General features: G+C 50.3%; 1 protein-coding gene across 1 annotated transcript in view; it reads left to right on the top strand.

The window, feature by feature from the left end:
• The first annotated feature begins 3,377 nt into the window (after window positions 1-3,377).
• The window catches only part of RAB20 (RAB20, member RAS oncogene family), a 37,168-nt gene continuing 22,423 nt past the window's right edge, over window positions 3,378-18,122 (top strand). Inside the window, exon 1 of the mRNA XM_017501845.2 lies at window positions 3,378-3,821. Coding sequence (XP_017357334.1) covers window positions 3,650-3,821 — 172 coding nt within the window. The 5' untranslated portion in view covers window positions 3,378-3,649. The remainder of the gene's footprint in view (window positions 3,822-18,122) is intronic.

Raw genomic sequence — 18,122 nt, 5'->3', positions numbered from 1 at the left:
TTTCACCATGTTGACCAGGATGGTCTCGATCTCTTGACCTCGTGATCCACCCGCCTCAGCCTCCCAAAGTGCTGGGATTACAGGCTTGAGCCACCGCGCCCGGCCCATAAATATCTTGAGAAGAGCAAACGTCTGTCAGCTCCCACTGCCCTGGCTTACAGTATCCTTCTATTAGAAATCCTTTGAAGTCTCCAGTCCCCAGATAAAAAGTGTTGTGCACGACACCTGTTGTACACAGCCCACCTCCTTGTCTCAGTGACCTAATGGGGGTGGACCCCTTTTCTGTGCACGACCCTCTACTACTGAGAATGGCCCCCTACTGTGCATGGCCCACCTCTCTGCCCAGGTGACCTAATGAGGAGGCCCCCTCGCTTGTGACTCACATGGTTATGTATGCCCTATCACTAAGCCTATAGGTGATGACCTCACTAACAACCCTTCCCCTGCTTGTACCTAATAAATACAGATGCTTCTGAGAGTTCCGGGCCTCACCTGTCTCTGCTCATAGGTGGCGTGGCCCCCCCCCCGAGTCCAGATGCTCATCACCAGTTCTTCAGTGCCCTGTCTCTTTACTTCTCAGATCCTGCACCTCAGCACAGCATAAGGGACACCCCACGACCCTTTGGGGCCAACAGCCCTACAGCGCCCAGCTCTCAGGAGGAACAAGAAGGAAAGGGAGCCGCCAGCTGGACTCCTCAGTGTCTAATGAGCACAGGGCCCTGTGCAAAAGAGAAATCAGCTCCGCACAAGTTATTCCAGACTTATTATCAGGCATACAAGCACGAGAACCCTCTCCCCCTGTCCCAGACCATCCCTGACATTTGTCTGGTGCTTCCTACCCTTCCAGCACTTTCCTGGGCAGGATTGTGCTTGCACCTCCAACCACAGGATTGGGCAGGAAATGACGGGATGACTGGTAGATGAGGAAAGAAAGTCGGAGCTCAGGCCTTCATACTTGCTTCCCTCTCTAGGTCTCAGCATTCAAAAGGAGGTGTGTGATTCCGCAGTTCTAGGGCTTTCTGTCCTTGCTCTGAGGCCGGTGACTCTGTGGGTCTGTGGGCACTGCACATCCCTCCGGATCGGAGCTCCCGGTCTCCAGGCTCCGGTCCCAGCCCATCCTCACTGCGCCTGTGCAGTGAGCCTTTTAGACCTACTCACAACCTTGTGGCCCTGGCTTAGTTTGTTTAAACAAAGCTATTCATTTTCTATTTCATTGTGAACCTCTCCAGGGCAGGAACCAAGCTTTTTTTTGAGACAGGGTGTCACTGTCTCCCAGGCTGGAGTGTGGCGGCGGTACAGTCACAGCTCACTGCACTCTGGATCCCCTGGGCCAGCGGGATCCTTCCATTTCAGCCTCCCACATAGCTAGGACTACAGGGCACTCCACCACGCACGGAGAATTTTTTTTTGCATTTTTTGTTGGGATGGGGGTCTCCCTACATTGTCTAGGCTGATCTTGAACTCCTGGGCTCAAAGGATCCATCTGCCTCGGCCTCCCAAAGCACTGGGATTACAGGTGTGTGCCACTGTGTCTGGCCAACAGGAACCAAACCTCACTCATGCTTGTGTCGCCTCAGGCCAGGCACTGCTGCTTGTGTGAAAATTGTCAGAATTGAAATGGAGTCACTAATGTTAAGAAAACCCTGACGAATGGAGTTGAGGAAGGCCATGAGGAGAGGGTTCTTACACGTGCATGCCTGATAACAAAAAGGACTCTGGAAAACTCACAACCTTGGACAAAGGCCAGGGCAATCTTCCACAGAACGTTAGTCCCGCACGGCTGTGGCCCAGCCACTGACTGCCCCACCTTGAAGTGGCATCGCCTTCATTGTGGTTCTTTGTAGCCACAGGTAATTATTGGCAAACAATTGTGCAATCTGCCTCATTTTTTAAAAAGCGTTGCTTTCTTTGCTTCCCTAAATACGCACATAGTTTACCATGGCATGCATATTTCTACTGCAATGCTCTACTGCAAAATAAATACCTTTTTCGTTTAGAGGTCTCTCTGTGATTTAGGTTGACACTTGCATGCAACAGGCATTGAATAAATGCTGAATTGACTTAAATTTGTTCTGAGGAAGAGGCAGTGCTGGCTGAGAAGAAGCCTGGAGCTCCGAGGCAGCAGGGTGGTCTCTTGGTGCGCCTTCCACGCCCCCACCCCAGCCCCACACTGCTCTTCTCAGCGACCTGACATGCCAGAGCTGACCAGCTACTAAACGCCTTGGCATCCCTGCCTCGTCAGTCTCGGAGCACCTACCCGACGAGGCAGCGGGCCTACTTCCCCTTACAGAACACCTTTACAACGCTAGGTCTAACCTGCTCAGGGGCTCACTGCCTTTCTCAGCCAGGCCAGTGGCCACAGAGACACCATCCCCAGGGTTCAACTTAGAGTTGATTCTACCTCTCCTTTTCTCTAAAAAAAAAAAAAAAAAACCCAACCAACCAACAAACCAAATTCCACACGCTGCATATTTTAAAAGCATTTCAAGGTTTACTCTTAAAAAAGGAAGGAGAACTTGGGAGGCCGAGGCCGGCGGATCACTTGAGGTCAGGAGTTCCAGACCAGCCAGGCCAACATGGTGAAACTGGGTCTCTACTAAAAATACAAAAATTAGCTGGGCATGGTGGCAGGCGCCTATAATCCCAGCCACTCGGGAGTCTGAGGCAGGAGAATCGCTGAGGCAGAAGGAGGAGGTTGCAGTGCGTCGATCGCGCCACTGCACTCCAGCCTGGGCAACAAGAGGGAAACTCCATCTCAAAAAGAAAAAAAAAAAAAGGAAGGAGGAAATATTTCTCAAGTAGCGATTGCAACTTCCAAAGTCAAATTTTCATTCCAAGCCATAAATGGAGATGGCTGTCCATTTTTCAGGTACAAAATAGGATAAAAGGCTTCTTGCAAAAGTAAAAGAGAAAAGTAAAATCCTCCAATAGAAAGCGCCTCCATCTCCGCCTTCCGCCCCGGGCCCTCTAATCTCCAACCGTGAGAGTCTCAGGACGCGTTCCTCAGACGCTCACTGAAGGCAAACTTTTCCAGTGACCTTCAGGGTGGCTGCATTTGGTGACACGCGGAGAAGCAAATCGGCCGCAGCTGGAAAGAGAGCTGGTGGAGAGTGAGAGGAACACGGGCTTTTCCTAAAGGAGAGCGGAAGCGAGAAGGGGGTTCCCAAGGGCCCCGGCTCCTCCGCCCCGCTCTGCCCCCGCGGCCAGTCTCCTGGCACCGCAGCCCGGGCGGTGCAGAAGGAGAGATGGAAGGTGCTCCAGAACTTTCATTTTCCACCCTGCAGCAGTCCTGAGCCCTGGCCGGAGAGCTCGGATTCTTGCGAAAGGCGAAGTCCAGCAGGGCCGCGGCGGGGCGCGGCTGGAGGACGGGTGGGGGCGGGTCCAGGCGGTGGAGGGGCGGGGGCGGGGTGGAGCCGCCGCGGGCCGGGCCACCTTAGTGGCGGGGGGCTCAGTCCCCAGCTCCTGCCTGGGCGCACACACGCGCTTCCTCGCCTGCACTCCTGGGCGTCCGGAGGCGAAGGTCCCGCAGCGTTCCCCGGAATCCGGGTCCCCGAGAGTCCGGGCTCCGCTCCTCCAGCCGCGCCCGGGGCGCACGAGCCAGCCAGCCTTGGGGAGAGCGCGCGGGGCGCTGCGGGGGTCCTGCGGGAAGATGCGGAAGCCCGACAGCAAGATCGTGCTGCTGGGGGACATGAACGTGGGGAAGACGTCGCTGCTGCAGCGGTACATGGAGCGGCGCTTCCCGGACACAGTCAGCACGGTGGGCGGCGCCTTCTACCTGAAGCAGTGGCGCTCCTACAACATCTCCATCTGGGACACGGCAGGTGAGGCCGGCGCCGCCGGAGACACGCGGCGCTGGGGCCCCCGGGGATCAGCAGGACACCGGACGTGCACAGGGTCCCGGCCGCGGACGGCGATGTCCCTTCCCGGGGCTTCCCACTCGTCCTCCCTCGCTGGTTGGGCTGCGCTCCGCCTGCTAAGACACTCAGTGACCTCGGCGACAATCCAGGGAGCAGAGAACGCGCGGGTCACGGGTGTCCCTCAGCGGCCTTTGCTCCCGGGCCCCGCGCTCCGGCTCTGCTGCCTGGGAACCAGAGGCGCTCCCGTGGCTGCTCGGTTGGGTGTTTTCAGTTTTTAAGAACCCGCAGGAACACGATCTCCTTTGCGATTCACTTGAGGGGTGAGCAGAGCTGGTGTTATTAGCACCTTGTTAAGAAAGAGAAAACTGAGGCACAGAGTGTTTCTCCTGCTGGGTTTAGTCGGGAGGGAGGACCGAACCGGAGCCTCCAGATCTCCCAGCCCGGGGCATATCCGCCGTTTACAGTTTATCTTCTGCTTGATCTTGTCTCAAATACGTCATATGGGTTTGGAGTAACTTCCTGTGGAGGCATTTTTAAGATAGGTAATGAGTTATTTTTAGTGTGTAGTATTTGTGACTTTTTTTTTTTTTTTTTTTTTTTTTTTTTTTTTGTGTTTTATTTTTTTGAGACGGAGCCTCACTGTTGCCCAGACTGGAGTGCGGTGGCGCGATCTCAGCTCACTGCAAACTCTGCCGCCCGGGTTCTAGTGATTCTCTTGCTTCAGTCTCCTGAGTAGCTGGGCTTACAGGCGTCTGCCTCCACGTCAGGCTACTTTTTGTAGTTTTTAGTAGAGACGGGGTTTCATCATCTTGGCCAGGTTGGTCTTGAACTCCTGACCTCGTGATCCACCTGCCTCGGACTCCCAAAGTGCCGGGATTACAGGCATAAGCCACCGCGCCCGGGTGTGACTTTTAAAAAGTACAACTTTGAGGATCTCAATTCAAGCTTCCTGTTTAACTTTGGAAAATAACACTGGTGATTGTAGCATTGTAATGGAATATATTCGCTTCCCCTTAAAAAAGAGTAAGGTACCGTAAGTGAATGAAGAAACTGGAAGTAGTATGACACATTTTCAATGAGTGTGAGTTTTCAGAAGCCTGAAACTCTGAAAGTTCTGACTTCTTTTATGTCAGCACTTTAAAAAGTCATATACCCAAAGGCCCTGTTTGAAATTTTTAAATTGCCATCTTTGGTGCACCAATGTGCTGAATAAACAAAATCATAATGAATTCTCTGTTTAAAACTGAATTAATGAAGTTCACAGAGGTACTTCCAATTCTCCCCCTCCCTTTTGCCTTCTTTGATGCTTTGTGTTTTTATTATCATCCCAGTTAACATCGTGACTAATTTATTGGCAATCTTGTGAAAACAATGTCCCTCAGGTAAAGATGTGCATTTCCCTGATCTTTGCTCCAACTCTGCCTTCCCCCACTGCCAGGCTGCAGGGTGAGGTTTATTGAGCTGACTCCCGCACACTGAGCATTTGGTAATGATGGAATGCAAGCTATAGGAGTCAAATCAAACCCAATTCACGAACCCAGTTTGCTTTTGTACAAAGTCAACTCAAACCCAATTTGCTTTTATACAAAGCTTTGCTCCTCTGCTGCGTTCGCTGGCTGGCTGGATTTACTGCTGCACTTGGTTTACGTTACAAAGTGAATGCAGGAATGTTACTGGGGGACCCAAACTGAAACCCCTGTAGTGGCCACCATTGGAGGCAGACTCCTAACACACAGCGATCAATGTTTCTGGAACAAGAGCTGCCCTGCGGTGCTAGAATGGGCCCCTGCGTCGGACAGAATGAAGTGGCAGTTTCGTTTCCACTGGTCTCTTGCTTCTTCAGCACCAAGGGCATGATGCAGCCAGAATCCTGATCACCAGAGGATTTTGGCAGTTGTGCTGATGCAATGTCCTAGATGTCTTGAAGAGTTCCTGGGGGTGGGGGCGGCAGCTCATTTCCTGGCCGTCGAGGCTGCTGCTGCTTGTTCAAAAGACCCTAAGGGTGACTCCAGTAGAGCTCCTCAGAACAGAGGGTGGCCAGCCCCCTTCTTCACATTCCTGATCTCCTGTGTACACACTCAGGCGGCCCTGGCCCAGAGTTGGCAGGGACACAGGGCATCCATGCCTGGGTCCTCAGTGGCCTGTGGCCTGACTGGGTACTTGAAGGGAAAAGACAGATAGGAACAGATGCCTTTTCTATAATCATTGTTGGAAATTCAGAATTTAACTTTTAGGAGACTCTATTCTTTTCCTCCTTTTGTTCAGCTCCTGAATCTCTCCATCCCACAGGCATTGCTTCTCAAGTTGTTTTTGTTGTAATTGTCATAACCAAGGTAGAAAGACAAGGACTAGCTGGAGGAGGAACCATTTCGAAGTTGCTTTTAGCAACACAGGCAGGGTGGGCCGGGGTGAGGGTGCAGGGGTGTGGAGGGTGACAGGATGTTTCACAGGAAAAATGCTTGCACGGGGGTCGGTCTACACCCAGTACCTGGCTGCTTGTGGCCAGCAGGGTGGGCGGTGGCTGGAGCTGAAGAGGGAGAGTAGAGGATTCAGGGCGGAAGTGCGTTGCCTAGTCTGCTGACACAACAGTCCTCCAGAGGGAGGTGTGGTCATTTGCATGTTAACAATGGGAAGACAGGGCTGGGGCCATGGCTCAGGTCTGTAATCCCAACACTTTGGGAGGCTGAGGCTGGCAGATACCTGAGGTCAGGAGTTCGAGACCAGCCTGGCCAACATGGCTAAACCCTATCTCTACTAAAAATACAAAACTAGCTGGGTGTGTTGGCTGGTGTCTGAAATCCTAGCTACTTGGGAGGCTGCAGCAGGAGAATTGCTTGAATCCTGGAGGTGGAGGGTGCGGTGAGCCGAGATTGTGCCATCACACACCAGCCTCAGCGACAGAGCAACACTCCATCAAAAAAATAAAATAAAAAGATGGGAGGACAGCAGAAGTTAAGTGGGATTTGGAGCTTGGTTCATCCAACTCCAGCACACTTCATCCCATTATGCCCTTTTAGGGGACCCTTGTCATTCCCAAGCATTGTCTAATTGGGCCCACAGATGTGGAGTGGTTGCTGTGCATTGGCGGATAATCCACGAAGCAAGAGGAGGTTGCCCAGCAAGGAGGCAGAGCCCTGGAGAACACGCCCCTGGGTTCCTCTGTGTCTCCCGGTTGCTCAAGACGGTCTGCAACGGTGTTGTGATTTTGGCAAATATTAACCGAGTTTCCCTGGTGCTGGGCACTGCTTGGGCGGTTGTTCTCCAGCAGTGAGCAGGTCGCTAGCCGCTGCTCTGCAGACTCTGGGTTCCAGAGGAGGGGAAGGCAGGCAAGAAGTGAATGGTACAGCTTCACATCTGATTGCTGCTCTGAAGAAAATATGACGGGGTGTGAGAAGGTGGCTGGTGTGGCCAGGACACACCTGGTCCCCAGATCCCTGGAGACATGATGCCCTCTGCATTCCTTTTCCTTCCCTCCTCAAGGCCGTGGCCTGGTGGCCAGGGGGTGGGGGGACAGTACCTGACTCACATTTGCATCTCTGGTACCTGGCCCTTGAAGACCCAGCTTGGAAGGCAGCAGGAACCCAGATTTGAGCCGCTTCCGTGCACCGGCATTCAGCTCTAGCTGCGTCTGCGGGGACCAGGTATTGAGGGAGTGAGTGCATTTTGCATGTGGAATGGATGCACATCTGTGGGAGCCTGAGGCCAGGCTGTGGCAACAGAATAGTGGCCCTCTCCAAAAGGTGTCCACATCCTGGTCTGAATGCTCTGACCTTTGGGTCCTTGTGAGGCACCAGCAGAAGGTTGTATGGCCATGACAGGGCCTGGTCTCCAGTGCGGGTGTTCTGGATGGCGGGCCTGCTCTCCAGCACAGGCATTCCAGATGGCGGGCCTCATAGCGTGAACTTCCCAGCAATCTGCGTGACTGAGGACTGCCCACATCACCAAGCCCTGCTCCTCTTTGTTTAACAATTCTTCTCTCATCCTATCTGTTCTTCATCATCTTAATGTAAACAGCAAGAAAAATCCATACCTTCCACACTTTGCTTGGAAATCTCCTCAGCTAAATATCCAGCTTCATCACACACAGTTTGACACCCCTCACAGCTGTGGGGTATGACTCAGCTGAGCTCTCCAGCACCACATCCCCGTTCCTCCAGCTTCCAATAATGCAGTCCTCATTCCAACCCCAGGCTTCCACCTGTACCTGGCTTCTCCTGGTGGAGCTCTTCACTATGGGGACGCAGGTTTTCTCTGCCACGCTTCTCACTTCCTTCTGATTCCTCACCAACAGGGCTGTTCATGTGCACCTTCCTGCTGGCCATCTGTTTAGGCCAATCCAGGCTGCCGTCTCATATGCCCAAATCCTCCCAGATCTGCCATTGCCCAGTTCTAAAGCCACTTCCATGTTCATGGCAGACTCTCTTTACTCCCAGATCCAAAATCTGTGTCAGTTTCCTATTGCTGCTGTAACTAATTAGTTACTTAAAACAACACAAATTTGCTGGGCATGGTAGCTCCTGCCTGTGATCCTAGGACTTTAGGAGGTTGAGTGGGGAGGGTCACTTGAGCCCAGGCGTTCAAGACCAGCCTGGGCAACACAGAGAGACTGTCTCTACAAAGAATAAAAAAGTTAGCTAAGTGTGGTGGTGCATACCTGTAGTCCCAGCTACTTGGGAGGCTGAGGTAAGAGGATTTCTTGCACCTGGGAGGTTGAGGCTGCAGTGAGCCATGATTGTGCCACTGCACTCCAGCCTGGTCAACAGAGGAAGACCCTGTCTTAAATAAATAAATAAAAATAAAAATCATAGATTTATTGTCTTAGGATCCTGGAGGTCAGAAGTCCTAAATGGCCTCTCACTGGGCTAAAGTCAAAGCTTGCAGGATCATGTTCCTTTCTGGAGCCTGAGAGGAGGAACTTGTTTCTTAGACTTTCCTGGCTTCTGGAGCCTGCCCAATTTCCTGGCTTCATCTTCTCCCCGGAAAGGCAGCCAGGCCAGGTCTGTCCTACATAGCATCCTTCTGAACCAGCCCTGCTGCCTCCCTCTTCCAAGGGTTTAAAAGACTTCTGTGATTTCCTGGTCATCCCAGCTAGCTCCTTGTTTTCAGGGTGGCTGACTGGCGGGCTCATCGCCCCTCACCCGTGTAACATGGGCACAGGTTCTGGAGATCAGGACATCTGCTGATCACCACTCAGGCTGTGGCTGTGTCACCTTCTTTTGCACCAGGCTCCTCCTGTATAATAATGGGAGAAAGGGCACCACCTGAGCATTGTTAGGAGTCAGCAAGTTAACACTGGCAAAGTTCTCAGAACCGTGCCCAGAATGAGGAAGCACCATGTGACTTTTGCTAAGCAAACATTTGTCTCCTGGCCTTGGGTGCCTGTCACCGAGATTACACCGGCAGGCAGGTCACAAAGGGATGAGGGAGGCTCAGCTGGGCCCTCAGCGAACAAGTATCTAATGAATGGGGAGGCCAAGGCGAGGGGAGGGAAGGCAGGGGACACTCGAGGTGGCTATTGTCTGCCACCCGAGGGCTCAGCAGTCTGGGAGACATGACCGTATTTAATTTCTTCCTTTGCTGTTTGGAGTCGAGCAGGGGGTCTGCTGATGACTGGTTTCACTCGCAGAAGGCAAAGCCTGACTCATGTTTGTACTTCCCTGGCGTCCTCTGCCCCAGCTGTGAGGGGGCTTCCTGTACCTGTCTTAGCCGGAGTGCAGTGGGGTGACCACAGCTCACTGTAACTTCAGACTCCCAGGCTCAGCAATCCTCCCACCTCAGCCTCCTGAGTAGCTGCAACCACAGGTGTGTACCACCATGCCTGGTCAATATTAAAAAAAAATTTTTTTTGTAGAGATGGAGTCTTGCTGCATTGCCCAAGCTGGGCTGAACTCCTGGGCTAAAGCAATCCCCCTACCCTGGCCTCCCAAAGTTCTGGCATTAGAGGATGAGCCAGTGTGCCCAACCAGGAATCAGATTTTAGCTGGCTTTCCTATTATATTAATTTCTATTTTAGCCTCACTCAGGAGATGCTTCTGGGTGGGTTTTGAGGTCATAATATGGTGACCCACAGCCTGACAATTAGTGTTTGTGTGACTGGAGACCATTTGGTCAATGACATGGTCTTTCTACAGATCCAGGGACTGATGCAGGCCTGTTGCTGGCTGTTGTAAATAAAGTTTTATTGGCACAGCCACATGCTTGCACTTAAATGCATTGTCTATGACTGCTTTCACCTTGCGATGGCAGAGTTGAGTCACTGCAACAGAGACCGTACAGCATGGAAAGTCAAACATATTTACTAAATGGCCCTTTGCAGAAAACGTTTGCTGATGTCTTGTTTAGGTTGTGTAAAGGAGATAATGCTCCTCTAAAAGTCTGTTCCCATAGGTATAGACCCTTCCAAAAAGGTTTAGCATTCAGCAGCTGTAGGCCCCCATGATTCATTCAACTCAACAAGCAGCTCTCAAGTTTCCACTGTATGTGTGCTGAGCTAGAGTGGAGTGAGGGTGGGTTTAAGATGAACACCAGCTCCTACTGAACACAAGACCTTGGAGGAAACGCCAGTGAAGGTTTGTATCTGGAAGGGAAACCTGCCGCGTGGCCACTTCTGCTGAGGACTTTGAATGGTGCCTTCTGCATGCAAGGTCTCATTCGCAGAGTTCCTCTGCTTTATTGACCAGCAACAGTGGCCTGAATATGAACGTGGGTATTAAGATGGGAGAAAGAGAATCGATTGTCCTGGTCTCAGCAGGAGTGGACAAAGCAACATTATACTTGGAGATGGCAGGGCACAGTGGCCGCTTGCGAGCAGTGTGCGCTGGGAGGCTCGGCCCAGAGCCTCCTGGAGTGGCGCCTGGGAATCCCAGGGGTGCCAAGGGGCTTTGCAGGCTCATTAGTGTGCTGTGTGTTCAGGAGAAACTTAATTAAGGTCAACTGTATTTGTTAATGAACACCTGAGTTACACTGAATGCCTTTGGGAGACAATTTCATGCTTTGTTATCTTTAAGTTCTGTGGAGAAATAGAAAATTCATTTTATTAACTTCTAATTTCTTTTTGAGATGGAGTCTTGCTCCGTCGCCCAGGTGGAAGTGCAGTGGCATGATTTCTGCTCACTGCAACCTCCACCTCCTGGGTTCAAGTGATTCTCATGCCTCAGTCACTCAAGTAGCTGGGATTACAGATGCCTGCCATCATGCCCAGCTAATTTTTGTATTTTTAGTAGAGACAGGGTTTCACTATGCTGGTCAGGGTAGGCTTGAACTCCTGACCTCAAGTAATCTGCCTGTCTTGGCCTCCCAAAATGTTGAGATTATGAGTGTGAGCCACTGTGCCCGTCTTACTTATTTTTTGGAGACAGGGTCTTCTGTCACCCAGGCTGGAGTGCAGTGGTGTGATCTCAGCTCACTGCAGCCTCAACCTCCTGGGCTCAAGTGATCCTTCCACCTCTCAGTTGGGACTACTGCACCACCATGCCTGGCTAAATTTTTTTTTTTTTTTTTTTTGTAGAGACGGGTGTCTCAGTATGTTGCCCAGGCTGGTCTTGAATTCCTGGGCTCAAGAGATCCTCCCCACTTGGTCTCCTAAAGTGCTGGGATTACAGGCATGAGCCACCAAGCCTGGCTGAAAATTTATGATTCCAGATAAAAATTGACCTTCTTGCTGTATTGAGACTTCATATAACATCCCTCTCCAGGAAAATGATATTTTGCACACACATGTGCACACATGTACATACACACATCTAAACAGATGTTGATTCTTAGGATAATGGATTCATCACTGTGGTGACAGATTTCCATGGTCCCGCTGGCCGTGAACGCTGGCCCAGGCAGGCTCCAGCTTTGTTTCAATCCTGGCTTCCATACTGCTGTTTCTTCTGCAGCTCACTAGGGGTCTTTCTGCCGGGCCTCCTGGGGCCGGTCACCTTCCCTGCTCAGAGCCCCTGCAGCACTCCCAGCTTATCTCGCCCCTTGTCTGCCTACTGGCACCTGAGCCCTTACGCATGATTTGCAGTTCGCCGTATGTGCCCGTGTTTCCTCTGTTCTCACAGGTGCTTACAGTGGCTCTGTCTCTGGGACTGTCCTCGTTCCTGGCCGTGCCCAGCTTGAATTTGATCCCATCTTTCAGTGAAGGATTTCTTGCTGTTCGTAGCAGAGGGAAGAATTCCTCCTTCCTCCAAACCGCTACAAAGTCACCTTGCACCCCATATGACATGCAGCTGGTTACCTGTTTTTCTTATCTCTTTTTCTTTCCTTGGATTTATAAACTTCTTGGGTCGTACTGACTTTCAAGTTTTCCATAGAATGTATCTATTTGCATAGAATATGATATTTTTTAAACTACATTTTTGCTAAAGGAAACTTTTGAAAGCAGTGGGAAAGAGTCAGAGAGTGACATCAGCAGTTTCATTTTCTTAGCATTGCATTGACCCTAAATGATAAAATTAGTGTAGAAATATCATTGTCCTGAGTGCTGTGTGATACAGTGGGCCATTGTGTGTGATAGGGAACTATTAGTCTGGGGCATTGATTAGATGGTATCCTTAAAAAAACCTCTTTAGTAGCTCTTGATTTGAGTTCAGTATCATTACAAATCTATTAAAAAGACAAACACAGCAGGACAGTGCTTCTGGGAAGATGGAAAAGATGTATTTTCCCTTATTCTTCCCTCTAATTACAGCCCCAAACCTAGGATTTTATATTAAAAACAAACAAGGCTCTGGAAGGTGGCAAGAAGGCAGACCCACTAGGGACCTCAGGAATGTGTTTCAGGAGAAAACTCGAACCCTGAGTTTGCTGTCACAGCGCCACAGCAATCGCTGACCCAGGAGACTCCCGTGACCGAAGGTGTGGGTTTTCCCCACACCCCTAGCAGCAGACACCAGCTGGGTGTCCCCCAGTTCAATTCCAACACCATCTTCCCGGAGGTAGCATCTCCAACCACAGGGTGAGGGCTCAGTCCCACAAGACCGCCACTTCCTTCCCAACAGTCGCAAGTCCAGGCCTATGGGATTTCTGATCCACCAGCTTTAAGTGGGGGGTCCCACAACCCCCTCTTTGGGTTCAATTAATTTGCTGGGAAAGTCTTACTTATGTGTGTTTACTAGTTTATTAGAAAGATATTGCAAAGGATGTAAATGAACGATCACACGAAGAGACAGATGGAACAAGGTCTGGAAGGGGGGCCAAGGAATGGGGGTGCCACGGAGTTGGGGTGCCCAGCCTTCATGGCATGGGGGTGAGTTCCTCTTCACCTTCCTGTCAGCCCCCAGGTGCTCGGCTTTCCGGGAGCTCCCTGACCCCTGTCCTCTCGGCCTCTTATGTAGACTTCATTGGTTGTCCATGATTGAGGCACAGGGAACCATGTCAAAATGTGATTGGACAAGCCGGGCGGGCGGCACACGCTGCCATCCCAGCACTTTGGGAGGCCGAGGAGGGCGGATCACTTGAGGTCAGGAGTTCGAGACCAGCTTGACCAACATGGCGAGACCCTGTGTCTACTAAAAATACAAAAATTAGCTGGGCGTGGTTGTGCGTGCCTGTAGTCCCAGACACTCGGGAGGCTGAGGTGAGAGGATTGTTTGAACTCAGCAGGCAGAGGTTGCAGTGAGCTGAGACTGCGCCACTGCACTCTAACTGGGCAACAGAGCAAGACCCCATCTCAATTAAACAAAAAATAAAAACAAAAAATAAAAAAATGATTTTTAAAAAGTGGTGATTGGACAAAAAGGGTGTGATCTAAGCCCGGCAAAGCCTGTCTGTTCAGATTCCCCGAGGCCTCTCTGCAGCATTCCTTCCTCTAGGCTATGGGGCAGGACCATCTCTGGAAGGAGGGCCTAATGACCCACTATCAGGTTAGAGTCGTGCCTGGGCCAGGCGAAAGGAGGGCAGGAGAAGGTCAAAGAGAAATACCTGGTTTCCTGAGGCCTAAGGCACCAACATTGTAAGGAAAGATAAGCATGGTGAACCAGGAGCCACAGATGAAAAGACTAGGTAGGGAGTTCCCTGATTCCAGATTCAGGCTGAAGAAGCCTGAAATTCAGGAATGCCAAAGAGCACAGGCAAAATGAATTTGTGTTCAAGAATTCAGCTTTGTCTGAAATCTTCCTTCCTGCTTAACCCAGGCTGACACAAATCAACACACCTAACTGCTGGTAGCTTCTATTCTAACACAGGCCAACAGAAGCCCGTAGCTCCGAGCATTTCATAAATATTTGCTGATTTGTTTTTGTGGACTCACAAGATGCCGATGGGAATGGACGTCTCTCCTCCCTCTGGCCTGGCCGCTCTCCGCGAGCTGGTCTTAAGCCTCTGAAATAGCTCAGCTACCTGGTGCTGGGGTTCTGCGAGGAAGTTAGGGTGGTGTCCTGTGAAATGGGCCTGGGACGATTTGAATCATCAGACACATGTTCAGACCTTACCTCGCTGGAGCCCCCTCCTGTGAGAAGAGCAGGCGTTTATCATGCATCCTGGGGGCTAGACATCACACTCGGGGGCTTCTGGCATCGTCCGTGTTGCCCTGGCATCCACTTCGTGTGCTTGGCGTCATCCTCACCCCTCTGTGCGGAAGAGGAAGCTGAGGCCCAGAGAGTCTTGCGAGCCTGCCACAGGTCACACTCCACGTTGGGGAGCGCAGATTTGAAGTTGGTTTTTGTCCAAGTCCACCCTTCCCATCACTGAGGTGGTTAAGAGGCTGTGATGGAGCCGGGACCCCTCACGCTGGAGCCCCGCACACAGACAAACCCCACACCAAAGAGGAACAAAACAAACCTAACCAAGAAGACAGGCGCACCCACCACGTTCCCCTGGCACCTTCATGAGGATGGAGGCAGGCGAAGCTGAGTTGTAGACATTTCTAGAATGACAGGAGTTTTGTTTGTTTGTTTGTTTGAGTTTGTTTGTTTGTTCTGTTGCCCAGGCTGGAGTGCAGTGGTATGATCTTGGCTCACTGCAACCTCCACCTCCCGGGTTCAAGCAATTCTCCTGCCTCAGCCTCCCGAGTAGCTGGGACTATAGGCATGCACCACCACACCTGACTAATTTTTGTGTTTTTAGTAGAGATGGGGTTTCACCATGTTGCCCAGGCTGGTCTTAAACTCCTGACTTCAAGTGATCTGCCCACCTCATGTCTCCCTAAAATGTATAAAACCAAGCTGCGCCCCAACCACCTTGAACACGTGTTCTCAGGATCCCCTGAGGACTATGGCGTGGGCCATAGTCACTTACATTTGGCTTAGAATCAATCTCTTCAATTATTTTACAGAGTTTGATTGTTTTTGTTGTTAAATAAGTACATACTATATGATACGCATGAGCATACATGCATAAAACTTATATGTTACTGGGAAACATGAAAGAGTTACTACATATGTACTTTTTTTTTATTTCTGAAAATGCACAGTATGCATTTGACCAATAACTGTTTAAGTTAACATTTTATTAAAAATCCTAAGACATGGAAAACTTCCAAGTCGGGCATCTTCTTAAAAGACTCGCTGCCTACGTGGAATTAAGTAGAAAAGAATGGTTTGTTTTATGTAATGCCAGTGCTGGTACACCAAGTCATACTCACAGATTAGAATTATGATATTTTCTTTTTTTCTTTTTTTTTTTTTTGCAATAGAGTCTCACTCTGTTGTCCAGGCTGGAGTGCAGTGGTGTGATCTCAGCTCACTACAGCCTCTGCCTCACAGGTTCAAGTGATTCTTTTGTCAGCCTCCCAAGTAGCTGGGATGACAGACACCCATCAGCACACTTGGCTAATTTTTGTCTTTTTAGCAGAGATGGGGTTTCACCATGTTGGTCAGGCTGGTCTCAAACTCCTGACCCAAGTGATCTACCCACCTGGGCTTTCCAAGATGCTGGGTTAGCAGGTGTGAGCCAGCATGCCCAGCCTAATTATGGTATTTTAAAATCTACCATTCTGCCTTGCATTATTTAATATTAAAAAAAAATTGTTGGATCAAAAAGATGTAGCATTCTAACTGAAGTTGCCTTGAGGATACACAGTCTTTATTTTTGTATTCTGTTGGCCAAGTTTCCTATTTATTTTTTTGAAAGTTCTTAATTTTGTTACTAAGAGCCTTCACAGGCATAAAGAGTTGCCCCGGTGGTTACAGAATACCTGCTATAGGAAAGTTTTTTTGCTTCAGGTTATATCTGAAATGCTTACCTATATTTGAAAGTGAGTGTTCAGATACAAAGAATACATGGGCCGGCCTGTTTCCAATGCTGCTGTGTGGGCTGATCAGCCATCATTAGCCAGCGGGGTCATGCAGGCCTCCCAAGACTGAGGTTCCAGTCTGCAGACTTTGGCCAAATTATAGCTGATGCTTCCACATCACTTGGTACGTGCCAGAGGCTATGCGAAATGCTTCCCCATTTTAGCTCCTTTAATCCTCTCTAGGGCCCAGCAGGAAGTGGTGGGGTAGGGATCCGATCTGGGTTTCTGCGGGTAATCTCACCACGGCTGCTGTGTCCTTCACAGAAGTGAGTTTTGTCCTAAAGTGAGAGTGAGACCAGAAAAGAATTGCTCCAGGTATGCATTCGCTCACACAATGTAATACATGTACATCCGGGTACATTCTATTTTGTGTATGGCGTGCCTGTGAACTAGAAAAGTCCTGCTGCAGCCAACGGTGGCAAATGAAAAATAGTTTCAACCTTTGGCCTGTCTTATAGTTAACAAGATCAATGTATTAAGAGTCCTGTTAACACTTTCCCCAAGTGGAATTACATGCACTTCATTCACATAGGAAGCTCATCGCACCTCGTGTCTGAGATGCGCTTCCTCATTTATGCAGAGCCAGCTGATTCAGTGTGTTTGAGGCAGGGGTCCGTCCCCTTCCCTGACCTTGGCTGCTCTAGTCCGGGACAGTCTGGTTAGAGGAGGTGCCATGTAGAATGCTGTGATTTGGCACAACAGTCAGCTTCCTGGCCTTGATTGGTGGCATTCCAGGTTTCTGACATGTGAGTCCTTGAAAAGGAAGAACACTTTCTGAAGTTCACTTGGCCAGGCGTGGTGGCTCACGCCTATAATCACAGCGCTTTGGGAGACTCAGATGGAAGGATCCCTCGAGGCCAGAAGATAGAGACCAGCCGGTTGATGCAACATAGCGAGACCCCGTCTCTACTAAAAATTGAAAAAAATTAGCCAGGCATGGTGGTGCGCACCTATAGGTTCAGCTACTGGGGGGCTGAGGTGGGAGGATCACTTGAGTCTGGGAGTTGGAAGCTGCAGTGAGCTGTTAATGCACCAGCGCACTCCAGCCTGAGCAAGTGAGTGAGACCCTGTCTCAGAGGAATCCCTGAAAAACAAAACACAGAAGTTCAGCTTGTACTGCTCACAAATGCTCCGGGTCAGTTAAGATTTGTGAGCCTGGGCATCACAGCACCATGCCGTGACACACACTTAGTGGCCCTGTCACACAGGCCGTGACACACCCTTAGTGGCCCTGTCACACAGACCAAGGGCGGCCTGCAGAGCCTCTGAGTGCATCAATAAAAAATGAGGCGTTTCTACTTAGAAATGGAAGACTCGTCTGTCACTGTGCTTCCCTGTGGGTTGGAACCCCTTTCGGGAAGCTACCGTCTCATGGCAGTAACTTGAGAAGACCTATGATGCCCAAATAGATGAATTTATGGGTGATACCTGTCCCTCACGGCTATATTTGGGATCAGAAGATTTTCTTTTCAGATGAATCAATTGGAGCACTTTTAGAAGACAGGATGAAGATACGAAGCTGTCCCTGACTGTCAGTGATCTAATCTTAAAACTGTTATAATAAACCTTATTTACAGGGCCAGTTATGAAGCTTAAATAAGATCACAGATGTGTAAGGGCCTCCCGTGGTGCTCGACTCTTGATAATAAAATGTCATCTTCTTCTCCTGGCATATCTTAGGTGCCTTTGTATAGGGTGATAAGGAGTAAATGACTGAGGCTTTTGTGGGTGCCCATCTCATGGGGTTTCTCTGCTATGTGGACTCACTTTCAGAGTTACTGTTGGAATGGCTCTGGTTGGACATGACTTTTCATCTGCTTTGCTGTATGCTTGGTCCTGGCTTCCGAGTGCAGACTGCACTCGGATTCACGGTGTCTGTGGAGTCAGATCGTGAAACAGGAACGCTGAGCTCAGGTACATGCAGCATTCCCACACAGAGGCTCTGCCATCATCACCTCCCCTGGGCCCCTCCCACAACACGTGGGGATTCTGGGAGACACAGTTCAAGCTGAGATTTGAATGGGGCCACAGCCCAACAGTAT

The sequence above is a fragment of the Cebus imitator genome, unplaced genomic scaffold (genome assembly GCF_001604975.1).
Source record: "Cebus imitator isolate Cc_AM_T3 unplaced genomic scaffold, Cebus_imitator-1.0 Scaffold14, whole genome shotgun sequence".
NCBI lineage: Eukaryota > Metazoa > Chordata > Mammalia > Primates > Cebidae > Cebus > Cebus imitator.
The sequence above is the reverse complement of the archived record's forward strand: the minus strand, read 5'-3'. Positions and strand labels throughout refer to the sequence as shown.